This window comes from Dipodomys spectabilis, unplaced genomic scaffold, assembly GCF_019054845.1.
Source record: "Dipodomys spectabilis isolate Male_0828 unplaced genomic scaffold, ASM1905484v1 ptg000335l, whole genome shotgun sequence".
In the NCBI taxonomy this organism is placed as follows: Eukaryota; Metazoa; Chordata; class Mammalia; order Rodentia; family Heteromyidae; genus Dipodomys; species Dipodomys spectabilis.
In genome coordinates this window covers 35,683-51,430 of record NW_024871012.1, presented here as the reverse complement: position 1 = coordinate 51,430, position 15,748 = coordinate 35,683, and the positions used below count along the sequence as shown (strand labels likewise).

General features: G+C 45.8%; 1 protein-coding gene across 1 annotated transcript in view; it reads left to right on the top strand.

Moving 5' to 3' along the window:
• Positions 1–1,773: 1,773 nt before the first annotated feature.
• LOC122095103 (transient receptor potential cation channel subfamily M member 6-like) overlaps positions 1,774–15,748 on the top strand; it is a 47,755-nt gene continuing 33,780 nt past the window's right edge. The window contains exon 1 of the mRNA XM_042665571.1: positions 1,774–1,806. Within this exon, the coding sequence (XP_042521505.1) occupies positions 1,774–1,806 (33 nt within the window). The remainder of the gene's footprint in view (positions 1,807–15,748) is intronic.

The following is a 15,748-nucleotide window of genomic DNA, read 5'->3' as shown; positions in this document are numbered from 1 at the left end:
AAACCGCTCAGAAAACCAGAAGTGGCGTTGTGGCTCAAGCGGTAGAGCGCTCACCTTGAGCTGAATTGCTGAGGGACAGCACCCAGGCCCAGAGTTCAAGCCCCAAGTAACTAGGTCCTGGTGGCTCATGATCCTAGCAACACAGGAGACTGAGATCCGAGGACTGCAGTGGAAAGCCATCCTGACAGAAAGTGGGTGGGAGTCTTATCTCAAAATAGCCACCAAGAACTCGGAAGTGGATGTGCTGCTGAAGTGGCAGAGCTCCAGCATTGAATGAAAGAGCTAAGGGAGAATACCCAGGCCTTGAGTTCAAGCCCCAGTACCAGCGTAAGGAAAAAAGAGAAGAGAAATACTTATTTGCCTTAGAAGAGCTCTTCCTGCTAAATGCTTACAGATTAACTCTTTGATGAGTTAGTGTATTAATAGAAAACCAACTAGGAGCCAGTACATGTAGGTAATATTCTATTTTTCTGAAAAAGAAATGCTCGTGAGAACCACATTGAGGAATTGGGGAACAGATCACACTGACCTTGTCTGCAAATGTGATCTCATCAGGTAAAAATTCAAGCTGGATGTCACGAGTAGGTGTCCCTACTTTTAAATCAATAGGCTGCGATGAATGAGTAGTATTGTTAACGACACCCTTTGTCATAATGTAAGCATTGCCTTGTCTCTGTGCATATATAGCTTCTCCCAACCTACTAGCATGCATCAAAAAACCACCAACTCAGTCCAGTGTCAGTGGCTCATGCCTATCATCCTGGAGGCTGAGATCGGAGGATCGTGGTGGAAAGCCAGCCCAGGTAGGAAAGTCCTCCAATTAAGCATTAAATAATAATAATAATAATAATAAAAGCCTTTAGTGGAGCTGTGGCTCAAGTAGTATAACGCTAGCTTTGAACAAAGCTGGGCACTGTAATCCTAGCTATTGAGGAGGCTGAGATCTGAGGATCACAGTTCGAAGCCAGCCCATGCAGGAAAGTCAGTGAGAGTCTTTTTTTTTTTTATTGTGAAAATACTGAACAGAGGGGTTCCAGTTACGTGGGCAAGATAATGAGTACATTTCTTATCAAGCATTGTAGCCTCCTCCTTTGTTTCCCCTTCCCCTCCCTTCTCTCCAATAAACCACCAGGAAACTGGAAGTGGAGCTGTGGCTCAAAGCAGTAGAGCACTGGCCTTGAGTCAAAGAGCTGAGTTCAAGCCCCATGATTGTCAGAAAAAAGGGATAAAAAAGCTTAGGGTCAGTGCCAAGCCCCAGGACCAACACACAGTCTCACACACACATACACACACACACACTCACACACACACACACTCACCATCTTCAGGGTTAAAGATCAAAGACTACTTGGAGACCCCCCCACACCACGGAGGTAACAACAGCACCTTGCTTCGCCTGGAGCCAGTGAGCGTTTTCCTTTGTTTAAGGGAGTTGGTTGTTCCCCTTGCTCTTTTCCTTTCTCCTCGCCCCCCCTTACACAGATGAGTAAACTGAGGCCCAGGGCCACCTGCCGGGCTGGCTGGCTCTGGGGACTGAGTCCCCGGGCTGCACGCCCTGACCCCGCACGAGCCCAGGGCGCGGCGGGTCCCGTCCGGGTCCTCCCGGGCCTGGTCGGTGGGAGTCGCCGGGGAGGGAGCGGGGGGGGGGGGGGGGGGGGACGGTGACACACACGCACCGGGCCGTAAAAGGCGGCGTGCGGAGGTGGAGCCCAGGCTGTCCGGTCTCCACCGTCCCGAGCCCGGCCAGCCCGGCTCCCAGCCCGGCGGCCCAGCATGAAGGGCCGACCTCCCGCGGGCCGCAGGCAGGTGAGAGCCCCGGGCCCGCGCGGAGGCGCTGTCGGGGCGGCGGGGAGGACGGACGGGGGGGACCCGCCGTGCGCCCGCGGGAGCGGACAGGCCGGCCCCGGCGGGCTGAGGTTCCGGGGACAGCGGCGGCGGCGGCAGACGCGCCCAGCCCGGCCCCGGCCCCCCACGGCCCCGGGCGCCCCCCCACCGCGCCGAGCCGGCCCCACGCGGGGTCCCGGGCCGCCACGCGGGGCGAGAACCACCGCGCCCCGCCCCGACTCCACGCGCCCCGCGGGACCCGCCACGCTGATCGCCAGCGGGGGCCATCTCCCCTCTCCCCTCTCTCCTCTCTGCTCTCTCTCTTCCTCTCCATCTCCGTCTCCCCCCCCCCCCCCCCCATGGAGATCCTGGAGCTCCTAGCTGCGCCTCGGTGTCCCCCTCTGAGGTCATGGCTCACACTGGCAACCACTTACCAGTTTTGGGGGGCTTCGTCCCGCGTCGCGCGTGTGGAGCGCGTTGGGCACAGGGCAGGATGGGGGGACGGTGGGCGCTCTCCAGCCTGGCCTCGTCGGTCCGGGGACAGTGGGCGCTCTCCAGCCTGGCCTCGTCGGTCCAAGCCTTTCTCCGAAGTCAGACAGCCCGAGCCACTGGCCCTCAGTGCTTGCTCCTCTGGAACAAGAGAGAGCAGAGGACTTGAGATGCGACGCGCTGCGCTTCACATATTGGGCGGTTGCCAGCGCGTTCATAGACTAAGCACGGGACGGGTGGATTTGCTCAAGGGATAAAGCACCTGTCTAGCGGGGGGGGGGGGGGCCTGAGGTGAAGCCCCAGTACAGCCCCCAAATAAAGAGACTAAAATCACCACTGTCCCCCTCCCGTGTGCCAGTGAGAGGAAAGACGAGGGTGGGAAGAGAAGAATAGAGCTGAGCTCTGAATCTAGCTCAGTGTCTTGTGGTGTGTGTGTGTGTGTGTGTGTGCGTGTGTGTGTGTGTGTGCGCGCGCACACACACACACGCCCGCTGGTACTGGGGCATGAACTCAGGGCCTAGCTGTTGTCACTTTGCTTTTTGTTTTTTTTTGCTCAAGGCTGGCCCTCTACCACTTGAGCCATACCTTCCCTTCCAGCTTTTTTGCTGGTTAATTGGAGATTAGAGTCTCACAGGCTTTCCTGCTCAGATTGGCTTTCAGCGGTGATCCTCAAATCTCAGTCTCCTGAGTAGCTAGGATTGCAGATGTGAGCCACCAGCACCGGGCCCCAAACCCTGTTTCTGAACTGGGAATGTGCAGTGAACAAGACTTTTATATGGTTGGTATAAAAAGGAATGAAGGGCTGCGTCTTGATGACATTGGATACCTAGCCTTAGGTAGCGTGTTGGTTTTTTTCTTCTAGAGTGTTAACACCATCATCAACTGCCTCTCCTCTCTCTCTCTCTCTCTCTCTCTGAAATATTAGTTCAATAGAACCATAGTCCTAAAATATAGAAGTAGATTTCACTGAATGAACAAACACAATGTGCTGTATACATCCATTCAACAGAATATTACTTGGCCTCAAAGAGGAAGGAAACGTTTTCTATGCTAGCAGGTGAGTGAGCCTTGAAGATACTGCACTAAGTGAAATAGGCCAGTCACAAAAAGATAAACGATAGAACAATAGAGGACTGTACTTCTGAGCTACCTACAAAGTAAAACTTATAGAAATGCAAGGTAATAGGCTGGCGGCCAGGAATGAGGGAGGGGAATGAGCAGATAACTGGTATGGAAAGTTTCAGGTGTGGCTGGTGGCTCATGCCTAGCATCCTAGCTACCTGGGGGGCTGAGATCTGAGGGTGGTGGTTCAAACCCAGTCCATGAGACTCTCATGTTCAACAAACTACTCAGAAAAAGCAAGAAGTGGCACTGTGGTTCAAGTGGTAGAGGGCTAGCTTTGAGCACAGAGAGGCTCAAGGACAGGTCCCGGGCCCTGAGTTCAAGTCCCAGGACTGGCCAAAAAGAAAAAGTTTCAAGTTTGCAGGTAGTTGCAGGATGATACAAATATGCACAACAAGACAGAACCACACCCTGGAATAGGATTAGGTTGGTAAATATCATTGCATGTGTATAATCTACCAAAATTAAATACTAATACCTTCATTCAAGCTTTTCACAGTGAGGTTTCTCATACGCAGAATATAGTTGTTGAGTCTGTCTTCAGAAGGAGCTGAACTTTTCCTTTTTTGGGGGTGAGGGAACAGTCCTGGGGCTTGAACTCAGGACCTGGGAGCTATCCATGAGCTTTGATTTTTTGCTCAAGGTTAGCAATCTACCACTTGATCCACAGCTCTGCTTTTGACTTTATCTTTTCTTTTTCTTTCTTTCTTTCTCTCTCTTTTTGGTAGTAGTTAGTTATAGATAAGAGTTTCATGGACTTTCCTGCCAATATTAGCTTCAAACCATGATTCTCAGATCTCAGCCTCCCGAGTGGCTGAGATTACAGGTGTGAGCCACATCCCTGGCTTAGGTGAACTTTTGACTGGAATTCACAGCTGTTCCCCGGTGTGGAGGGAGATTGGTGGAGGTGAGGCTTGCAAATTTCTTCTGATTGACTTTTCTCCAGGTCCCAATGTTTTGAGGAGACAAATGCTTCCTTCTCTTATTGTTATTATTACCTTTTTTTAAAAAAAAAAAAAAAAGACAGAATCTTGCTGTGGAGTCATGGAACTCCTCAGCCTTGGCCTCCCAAGAGCTGGGATTACAGGTGTGAGTCACTAAGCTAGGCTTCTTTCTCTCACCTTTAATCAGTTGGCATTTGCATATTTCTTGGCTGTCCCCCAGAAAATTCTGAGACTATTCCAGAATGTTACAACCAGTCTCTAGCCATGCGAATTAAATGTTTTGTTTGCCTAAAAGGCTGGATTCTTTCTTGTCTTTTTGTAAGGACTTTCTTCTCACAGCCCATTGTTACTGGAAATACAATTTTTCTAGGGAGGATGGACAGAAGCATTCTTGGCTGTGGTTACCTTGTATTTCTGTGGCCTACAGAGCTTGGTCCTCCCGTAGGGGGTCGGTGACTCACACCTGTCATTTTAGCTACTCAGGAGCCTGAGGCCTGAGGATCCGATTCAAAGCCAGCCTGGGCAGGAAAGTCAGTGAGACTTTTAACTCCAATTAACTGTCAAAAGGCCAGTAGTGAAGCTATGGCTTGGGTAGTAGAGCACCAGCCTTGAGCAAAAAAAAGCTAAGGGGCAATGTTCAGGCCCTGAGTTCAAGCCACAGCACTGCTTGAAAAAGAAAAAGAAAAAGAAAGGAGAGAGATGCTCTCGGTGGCAGACGGGTTCGGGGACCTGGGAGGGAACTCATTGCCTCTTGGGGATTTTCTCCTGCCCTGTGTTCAGGTTTAACATCCCTATCATGCATCCTCCCCAGTACTGGGATTTGCAGGCTTTGGGGGCCGGAGGATCAGCTCAAGTTGCTCATGTAAACCAAAATTAAATTAAATGAAAATGAAAAAAAAAAATCGGGGACCTGCAGAACGTTTTCCTCATGATTGGAAGAAAAAGTGTGAAAATCTGACGCCATCTTTGGGGTGTATAGCGTGTGTGTTTCCATGGATTCTCCTCTGGTCGGATCGAAAAGGAATTGAGGTACAGAATGATGAACTCTTTGGAAGTACTAGCAGAAGAGGAAGGCAGTGTTGAAAGAAACCAAGTAATCATGGTTTTACTGCTGGTTCTCTGCCCTCCTGGTCTTAGGAAAGTCACCCAACTTCCTGATCTAGAAAGCAAACAGTCACCACGAATTAGCGCTTCTTTCTGCCAGTTGAGACTTGATTTCAGTCAGGGATGCCTTGGACAATCTGTTGAGAGCAATCAGGTTGAACTGTGCTGCTCTAAGCCCCCGCCCCGCCCCTGCCCCCGTATCAGCGAAAAGATGATATACAAACTCCTTCTTGAAAGTGAAATATCTTGATGTGTGCCTTGTGCTTGCTAGGAAGATGATGTGCAAACTGGAAACACTGCCGTTAGACCACAGTGCTTGAGACTGAGCGTTCTATGAAATAAAGATTCACTGAACCGTTACAGGTGCTAGCCAGAACAGCGCCATGTCCTGGAAGAGCAGGTAGAAATTGGTCTGCTTGAATGAAGAGACAAGAGCCTGTGTGTGTGTGTGTGTGTGTGTGTGTGTGTGTGTGTGTGTGTGTGTGTGTTGGCACTTGGGGATTGGCTTCCTGGGGTTCAAGTTATGGATGGTTTCAATGTATATATTCAGGAATGTAAAACCAAGTTTATTGTTGCTGTTGTTATTGTGACCTATGGCTCTTTAAAAAATCATGTTAATGGCTGGTTTTTCTTTTCTTTTATTAATCTTACTCATTTTTTGTTTATGTGATACCAAGGAGAATTGAACCCAGGGCCTCGTGTGTGCTAGGCAAGCACTCTAGCACTAAGCCACGTTCCCTGCCCTGGCCTACCGTTCTAATCTCTCCACACTCCCCTTCTAGCCCGGTGATTAACTAGAGAACAGCTCAAAATGTTTCTTTCCCTCCCTTCTCATTCCCTGTCCCTCCCCTTCCACTCTCCCTCCCTCCCTCCCTCCCTCCCTCCTTTCCTTCCTTCCTTCCTTCCTTCCTTCCTTCCTTCCTTTCTTCCTTCCTTCCTTCCTTCCTTCCTTGCCCCTTCTCCCTTCCTCCCCTCTCCTTCCCTCCTTCTTTCTTTTTCCTTCCTTCCTTCCTTCCTTCCTTCCTTCCTTCCTTCCTTCCTTCCTTCCTTCCTTCCTTCCTTCCTTCCTTCCTTCCTTCCTTTCTTTCTTTCTTTCTTTCTTTCTTTCTTTCTTTCTTTCTTTCCTTTCTCTCATGCTTTCTTTCCTTTGCCACCTGCTACTGGGTCGATATTAGCATACCTGTCTCGTTGACTTGACTTCAGTACCTGGATTCGAACAACCTTCCTGCCTCAGTGCCAGTATCTGGGACTGCAAGCGTGTGCCGTCTCGCCTGACTTGGTCTTAGCAACGAGGTGTGCAGGTTAGCCATGGGAAAGGTAGTTGCTAAGGGCATGCACTCAAGTGACTGCCTGTCTATGACCCCACAGTCGCTGCTGAGCGTTGCGCCCCTAGTGAAAATTATGTAACGGCCATGAGACCCAGATCCTCATTCCACAGGTGGGGATAAGAGCGGCGGTGGAGCACGAGGCAGGTTGAGCAAGTTTATAACACACTTCAGGAGTTCGTAAAGTGCTTTGCACTGGGCAGATGGGGCCTGAACAGACTGAATAACCTGCTCCTTGCTGATAATAGGAGCTTATAGACTGGGCTGGTCTTTTTATATGAAGATACCTTCCTCTTCGTCCTCCTCGTCCTCCTCGTCCTCCTCGTCCTCCTCCTCCTCCTCCTCCTCCTCCTTCTCCTCCTCCTCCTCCTCCTCCTCCTACTGGAGAAAGTAGATATCCTCCTTTGATCTATTTAGGACTAGGAGGTTTTGTAAATTAAATCTTGTAATCGTCCCAGGAAGGACTGTGTTCTCCTCGGATTCATTTACTTCACAAGGTGCTTTACAAAATTTCAGCCACTATTGCTTATTTCTCTTTAATCTTTGTCACCACAGTGAGCTCGAACTTTATAGAGATTTTAAAATGAAATAAAGCAAAGCCTGATCTTTGGCCTTAGCAGGACTACACACACTCTGCCTTCCAAGCTGGCAGTTTTATTGTTGAGCAAATAGATATTTTTGGATCAGTCTAGAGATGAAGGTTGAAAATCTATTCCTCCTCCTCCTCCTCCTCCTCCTCCTCCTCCTCCTCCTCCTCCTCCTCTTTCTCCTCCTTTTTCTTCCCCCCTTCCTTGTTTATTGGCACAGGATCTCATTATGTAGCTCAGTCTGGCCTGAAATTTGTTTTGTAGCCCAGCTGGCCCAGTGCTTTCAATCCTGCTACCTCCGCTTCCCAAGTGCTGGGGAACTACAGATATGAACCACCATGCCCGGTCCATTGCTTTTTTTGTGTGTTTGCTTGCTTTTTGTTCTGTGTTTTTATTCATCCTGAGGCTTCAACTCTGGGCACTGTCCCCAGCTCTTTTGCTGAACGCTAGCACTCTACCACTTGGAGTCATAGTGCTGCTTCTGGTTTTCTGGTGGTTTATTGGAAATCAGAGTCTCACAGACTTTTCTGCTTGGGCTGGCTTTGAACCTTGATCCTCAGATCTCAGCCTCCTGAGTAGCTAGGATTACAGGCATGAGCCACCAGCACCTGGCTAGCCAATTGCTCTGTGAAGACAGGGGTTTTCCTATGTTGTTCAGACTGATCTAGTATGCCTGGCTGCAAGGAATGCTGCCTCGGCCTCTGAAGTAGCTGGGACTATGAATGTGTGTCACTGTGCTTGGCTCTTACAACTTAAACTCTTCCTACAATTAGCTTGAGTTTGTAGGACAACCTTAAGAAAGGTAGTCTAGGGGAGAATTGTGAATTGCCACAAGACTATACATTGCTTCCTAATTCTTACAGGGAACAGAGGAGAAAGCCATTCCAGGTCATGTTTGTCTTTTTCTGAGCTTCTTACAGCCACTTCCCCTAGGAGGGAGTGTGTTCTTTGTAAGCAACTCTATCTTGGACACATGTCAGAAAGAAATCACATCTTGCTGCCGGCCACTTGACTTTAGCAGCCAGCCAGCTGAAAAGCAGGGTGGATAGGCGAAGGACGGGGGAGGAACTCTCCTAGTTCTTGCCGTTGAGGGAGGGGTTCTGTCTCTTGGTGTCAGGGTCTGTCAGTTCCACAGTGGGGCAGGGAGGGTGTTAGGTCCAGCCAGAGAGAAGTTGAGAAGTATTAGAATCCCTTAGCTCTGTTCTCTGCCCTATCAGCACTGATGGCTCATTTGAATTATTTTATTTTTATGATATTATAGCCTGGGCTTGTACGTGGAGGTGGATTTATAGTGCAATCACAAAATAGTATGAGCATAGGAATGATATCTTCCCAGAAAAAGAAAAGCTAATTTCCTTTCTTTAGTTGTTTTTTGTGCCTTCACTGGGGCTTGAATTCCTGGTCTGGTTAATGTCCTTGAGCTTTTTTTGCTCAAAGCTAGCGTTCTACTAGTTCAGCGACAGCTCTACATCTGTTTTTTTTTTTTTTTTTTAAAGTGGTTTATTGGCATCTCATGGCCTTCCTTGTCCAAGATGGCTGTCAACCAGTCAATCTTCAGATCTGGCCTTCTGAGTAGGAAGGATTAGAGGCGCCAGCCACTGGTGCCCAGCTGGTTTCTTTACTTTAATCCCTCTTTTATAATTGTTCTTTTGGGTTAAAGTCACTTCTTTATGGATAGAATATGTGTTTATTCTCATCTTACAGTCACAGAAGAGATGGAATGCAGAAAAATATCTTAATAATCATAACCCAGTGAGAAAGGAAACCCACTTTTTGGCAATTTAGAAAAGTTATGTAGGAGTAGTAATTCTTCTTATTCTTCCTGAACAGCACTACAAGTGTAGTCTGTCTCTAAAACCCAATCCTGGAACTTTGAACATTGGGAGTAATATCAAGAAACAGAAGTTTGCTGAGCTCCTGTAGCGCATTCCTGTCTATGCAGGAGGCTGTCATCTAAGGATTGTGGTTCAAAGCCAGTCCAGTCAGGAAAGACTGTGAGACTCTTAACTCCAGTTAACAACACACACACACACACACACACACACACACACACACAAAGCCAGAAGTGGAGCTTTGGCTTTAAGTGGTAGAGAGAAAACAAACAAACCTCAGGGATAGATCCCAGGCCACAAGTCCAAGCTCCAAGACTGACACAGACAAGTTGGGAAATTTTACCCTAGCAAGTGTCACTTCATATCTGCCTGCCTTGTTGCTTATGGGGTTTATGGTACCCCCATTGGCAGACTTCTTAGTACTCCCTTCCTGTACCACCCTTATTCTGCAAAAACATCTTTTTCCTCCTAAGATTTTAGGACATCCTGGATATAAACTTCTTTTTTTTTTTTTTCTAAATAAAACTGGTTTAGACCCTACCCCAATGCTTTAGCTGAAATTTGATAGGATTAAAATCTTAAAGATTTTCAAGACCTTTTTGATTATGAGCTGAGGCCTGGGGATGTGTGTCAGAGACGGAGCTCCTCTCTGAATGTAGAAATAGGAAACCCTGGGTTCAATTCATAACACCAAAATAAAGACACAAAAAATACAGCAGAAATAAAACATTTCTTACTGTTAAACTTTAAGTTAAACATTTTAAAGATTGAGATAAACTGATTCACTTTTGTGTTTTAAGATGAAAAAAAAAAAAGACTAAGATAAAAAAATCCTAGATTAAGCCAGTCCCTAGTGGCTCATGCCTGTAATCCTAGCTACTCAGCAGGTTGAGATCTAAGGATCCCAGTTCAAAGCCAGCCTGGGCAGGAAAAATCCTGTGAGGCTTTTATCTCTAATTAACTATCAGAAAACCAGAAGTGGTGCTGTGGCTCAAAGTGACAGACTGCTAACCTTGAGCAAGAATGCTCAGGGATAGCACGCAGGCCCTGAGTTCAAGCCTCATGACCACCACCACCACCACCACCAACAGAAAAGAAACAGAAAACAACAACAAAAAAAACCCCAAACTGAACCAAAAATCCTAAAATAAAGATGAAATATTAAGTCAGAAATATTTTGTAAAAAAAAATCTCCCAAATTTTCATGCTGTGGAAAAAAGGTCTATGTTGTCTTCCAACGAAAATCCTCGATCAAAGATATTTAAACTAGAATTCAGAGTTTATCTGTTCTTGAATGTCAGAATATTTGTAGGCGCTTCTACAGCCACACAACAGTTTCTCTTTTTCCCATGTGAGACCTTCATTTTGCAGGATATACTTTGCAAAGCAGTGGCAAAATGCTCCTATATGTGCCCTGCTAAGCAGAAGGGAGCACAGAGTCTTGGGGGAAGCAGCATTGAATATGACAAGACTGAATAGGTCCTGCCAAAGCAGCGGAGAGCAAAGGGGTAGAAGGGATAGAGCCTACGGCTAAGAGAGGGCAAAATATTGGATTCAGATTCCAGTTTCCAGACAGGTTTTCTTTTTGTTTTGTACGTTTTTTATTGTAAAAATGTTGTACAGAGGGATTGCTTTTCCTATTACCTCCTCCTTTATTTTTCCCCTACCATCCCTTCCCTTCCCATCTCCACAACTACCCCATCCCCACCCCACTGCCGAAGTTGTGAAGTTCGTTTGCAACATAGTGTTTTGTACATCTCATTGCTACAAGGGGTCAAGCTGTATCCTTATTTAAGCATTTTGTTTTCCCTTTCCCTCCCCAACTTAAAGAAGTGTATATACAAGATGCAGGGCACAGATGTCAAATACAGCGAAAACAGGGGTTATACCATGGAGGAGGAACATAGAAAGAAATAAAAAAATCTCATGGTACATTATAAATATGTTAGATACAATAGCAAGAAAGAAAAAAAAAAGATATTTGTGTCCTTATCTTAGGGTTCATTTTGCTTAACATCATCTTATATGGTCATATATACATAGCTTTTGGCCTTTTCTGCTTGTCCTACACATGTACTAGTTATTGCAAATAAGGGAAACCATGGGACCTATGTTTCTTTGGGCCTGGCTTACTTCACTTAATATAAAATTTTCCAAGTCTTTCCATTTCCTAACAAATGGGGCAATGTCATTCTTTCTGATGGAGGCATAGAATTCCATTGTGTATATACCACATTTTCTTGATCCATTCATCTACTGAGGGGCATCTGGGTTGCTTCCATATCTTAGCTATGGTAAATAATGCTGCAATGAACATTGTTGTGCTGGTAGCTTTAGTATGGTCTTGTTTGTGATCATTTGGGTAAATGCCCAAAAGTGGGATTGCTGGGTCATAAGGGAGATCTATGTGGAGTCTTTTGAGGAACCTCCATATTGCTTTCCAAAGTGGTTGAACAAGTTTACACTCCCACCAACAATGCAGTAAGGTTCCCTTCTGTTCACATCCCCTCCAGCATCTGTTGTTATTAGAGTTCTTGATTACAGCTATTCTAACTGGGGTGAGGTGATATCTCAATGTTTTGATTTTCATTTCTTTTATGGCTAGAGAGGTTGAGCATGTCTTCATGTGTCTATTGGCCATTCTTCTTTCCTCTTCAGAGAAGTCTCTCTTTAAGTCTTTAGCCCACTCATTTATTAGGCAGTTGTTTCCTTGAGGATTTGTTGTTGGGGGATTTAAATTTTTGAGTTCCAGGTATATTTTAGATATGAGACCCTTGTCCGTTGTATGGCTAGTGAAGATCTTCTCCCAATCTGTGGGCTTTCTATTGATCTTGCTAGCTATGTCCTTTGCCATGCAGAAGCTCTGCAGCTTCATGCAATCCCATTTGTCCAAACTTTCTTTGATTTGTTGTGTTTCTGGGTCTCTATTAAGAAAATTTCAGCCTGTGCCAAGGAGACCTAGGGTTTCTCCTATTCCATACTGTAATGTTTTCAGGGTGTCTGCTTTGACTCTAAGGTCTTTGATCCATTTGGAGTTGATTCTGGTGCAGGCTGATATATACGGATCTAGCTATAGTTTTCTACAAGTGTTTAATCAATATTGCCAGCACCATTTACTGAAGAGGCTGTCTTTCTTCCATTCTATTTTTTTAGCTCCCTTATGGAAGATTAGGTGGTTATAGTCCAGACAGGTTTTCTAAAATTGGTGGGGAAAGGAGAGGAGCTGAGAGGATCCTTGATAGAACAATACACAGACAAACTTCCCTCCTCTTATCCTTTACACAAAATTCCTTTTCCGTAGTGGAGATGTCTTCTGCAGATGTATCCTGAGGTACATACTTTTAGGTTCACGGCTTGGGGAAATTCCTGGAATATGGTAGTGTAGGAATAGTGCTCCTCAATCACTTTGTAGCTTTTATGGTCACCTTAACAAGAGTATTTCTCAATGATCTAAGCAGAAATATCTATATTTCTAAACCACAAGGAATTCTGTCACCCTGTCTCTAAACCTCTGTTGTCTTCCCAGGATTTTGCTAGCTTTTGTATTTTCCATGAAGACTTCACACCTGTGTGCAGGCAGAAGGAATTTCTCTTCTAGAGTCTTATGCTTGAGTCATTATCGATATTGATTTGTAAACATAAGTGCATCCAATATGACATTAACACTTGGGACTTTAAATTAGCTGGTTAAACCCAGGAGCATGCTTATACTACATAAGTGCTTTACTGCAGAGTTACGATGATCTCAAACCTTATTTTTATTAGAATGAGTTGTCAAAGCATTCTTTGATAAATGAATGATGCTGTTGTTGTAGAGGTTTATCGGTGTCTTCAAGGAGGAGTGGATAAACTGGTAGAACATATACTTCCTAAAGCTTGGTCCGCCATGCCACAATGCTTGCAAGGTCACTGGAAGGTCATTTTTAATGGCATCGTTAGGAGAGTGGGTGCAGTAAAGCATTGAAGTCAGCTATAGTGTTAAAAATGGAATGCACACAAAATAACCCTTGAAGTGCTGCACATTGCCCATCAGGTACAAAATGTGAGGATTTTAATCTGTAAAGTGCTTTTTCTTTCTGCTGGAACTTCCTTCAGTTGAGTATGAGGGTAAACAGGGAGGTCTTGAAATACTGCGGTCTACTCGTTGAGCTGAAGTACACAGAGTAAGTATGCTATGGACACAGGAAGTCAGGTTGTCTGGAGAATGGTGGATTCCTGCTCACTCATCCGGCCTTGGGGAGCCTGTGCAGTCATAGGCTAGCAGTTGGCTAAGTACTCCTTTCTTTTTTTTCCCCCTTCCCTTCCTTTCCTTTCTCCCTTTTCTTTTCCCTTCCCTTCACCCTTCTCTTTTCTCTTCCCTTCCCTTCCATTCCCTTCCCTCTTTCCTTTCCCTTCCCTCTTTCCTTTCCCTTCCCTCTTTCTTTTCCTTTCCTTTCCTTCCCCCCCCCCTCTCACTCTCTCTCTGTGAAAATCTGGCTCGTCTACTTTTCCTCAAGGCTGGTATTCTACCACTTGAGCCTCACCTCCATTTCTAGCTCTTTGCTGGGTAATTGGAGATAAAAGTCTCCCAGAATTTTCTGCCCAGGCTGGGCTCAAACTGAAATATTCAGATCTTAACTTCCTGAATAACTAGGTGTACAGGGGCAAGCCCCCAGCACCCGGCTTCCTGACACCCCCAAGTCAAATTTATTTTCATAATAGCATGGGGACATAATTTGTCCTTTTAACTCATACTTTCATGCATATACTTTTCTCAAGGTTATATGATGAATTCCGAACTATCTTGGGCTGGGATGTGGCTCAGTGGTAGAGCACTCGCCTAGCATGCCTGAGGCCCTGGGTTCCATCTCTAGCTTACAACAAAAAATAAAACACAATGGTCTAAAAAGGATATTAATATACTTTCTCCTTTTCTGACTATATATCAGTGTGAAGCCACTTTTCTTTTTTTTAATTTTAATTTTTATCGTGAAAATACTGTACAGAGGGGTTACAATTACATGGGAACCTCTCTTCTTTATATACTGTAACCAAAAACATATTGCAATGCTTTAAGTGCAGAAGCAAGTAGGAAAATCCTGCTGCCTTCAGAGATGAACAAAAATAGAAGACAAAGCTCTTATGTACTTTTGGGTGAATATGTTCCTTTAAACATTTAGTTAAGAAGTTTTAGGCTAATTGTTCTAATCTATCTATCTATCTATCTATCTATCTATCTATCTATCTATCTATCTATCTATCTATCTATCTATCTACCTATCTATCTATCTGTTGTAGAGTTGATATGCTGGGGGGTTACAGTTTCACGAATCAGGTAAAGAGTAGTGGGTACAATTCTCTCTGAACCATGTCTTCCCTTGTGTCCTCTCTCCCAGTCTTTCCCTCCCAGCCCCACCCACAAGCTATCCAGTTCGTTTTCCACATAGTGTCTAGTAGCGCCACTGTTGTATTTGTTCATCCTTTTATGTGCCGCCCTTACTCTCCCAAATGCCAACTCTTTCTGAGTTTATATTAAATGCTGACCTGCCTCCTCCCCCCTGCCCCAAGATAATTTAATAAGAAGTAAGTCCATATACCACGAGAGTTTGGTTGGGAACAGGGCTTTCATTTGTGCATGCTTTGGATCTGGATGTTTTCCTGAGACCTTTCCTCCTGGTCTCAGCGAGTCAGATGAGGCCTCCCTGCGATGTTCAGACAGCGCCTTGCATGAGGCCGGGGCTGACTCTTCCAAGTAAGTGAGATGGTTTTCCTCTGATGGCTTCCCCCGCTAACAGATTGCACGCGCACCCCCGGAAGCCCATCTGCCCCGCACTCAGTTTGAAGAAGTCGTGCTCCAAATGTAGCTCTGCAAAAATAAAAGGATCAAATGGTACTCTGAAGTCTGGAAATATTATTTCTTCATTTGAACAGCTCTGGTGGTTTCCTGCAGGTTGCAGGCTCAAGACAAATACAGTAACGGCCTCTTCTTAGCCCACCTCTCATACCTGTGGTGCTGGGAATAGAACCCAGGACCTAGTGCATGTCAGGAAAATGCTCTACCACCAAACTATATCTGTAATCTGTAATCTCTCCCCCATCCCCCGTTTTTGGGTCTTAAACTCAGGACCTTTGGCCTTGCTTGGATTTTCCCAGGCTGGCGCTCTACCACATGAGCATCTACTCTATGAAGAACCAGCACCAGAACGGCTGCAGAAATGGCCAAGTTTCCACTCTTAACTGTAATTGCCACTGTTTACTGCTCCATTAGCATAAACTGACACGTTAGGTATGGATTTGGATTGTTGAACTACAACCAGTAAACAGTTGGATCTCTGTTCAGCGAACAGCAAAGGATACCATGTGAGGAAAACGTGGAGCCCTGAAGTGAGAATTGTCGAGACCCTTGCCAGGCCAGGCTGATGATCGCTTCCATAGCTTCGAGCTGAGATGCAAGAGTTGTGGGAATCAAGTTTTCATATCTTGCAGTGGCACCAGCTTCATGTTTATACCTTTGAGGGAAAACTCTACACGAGGGTGCTTGA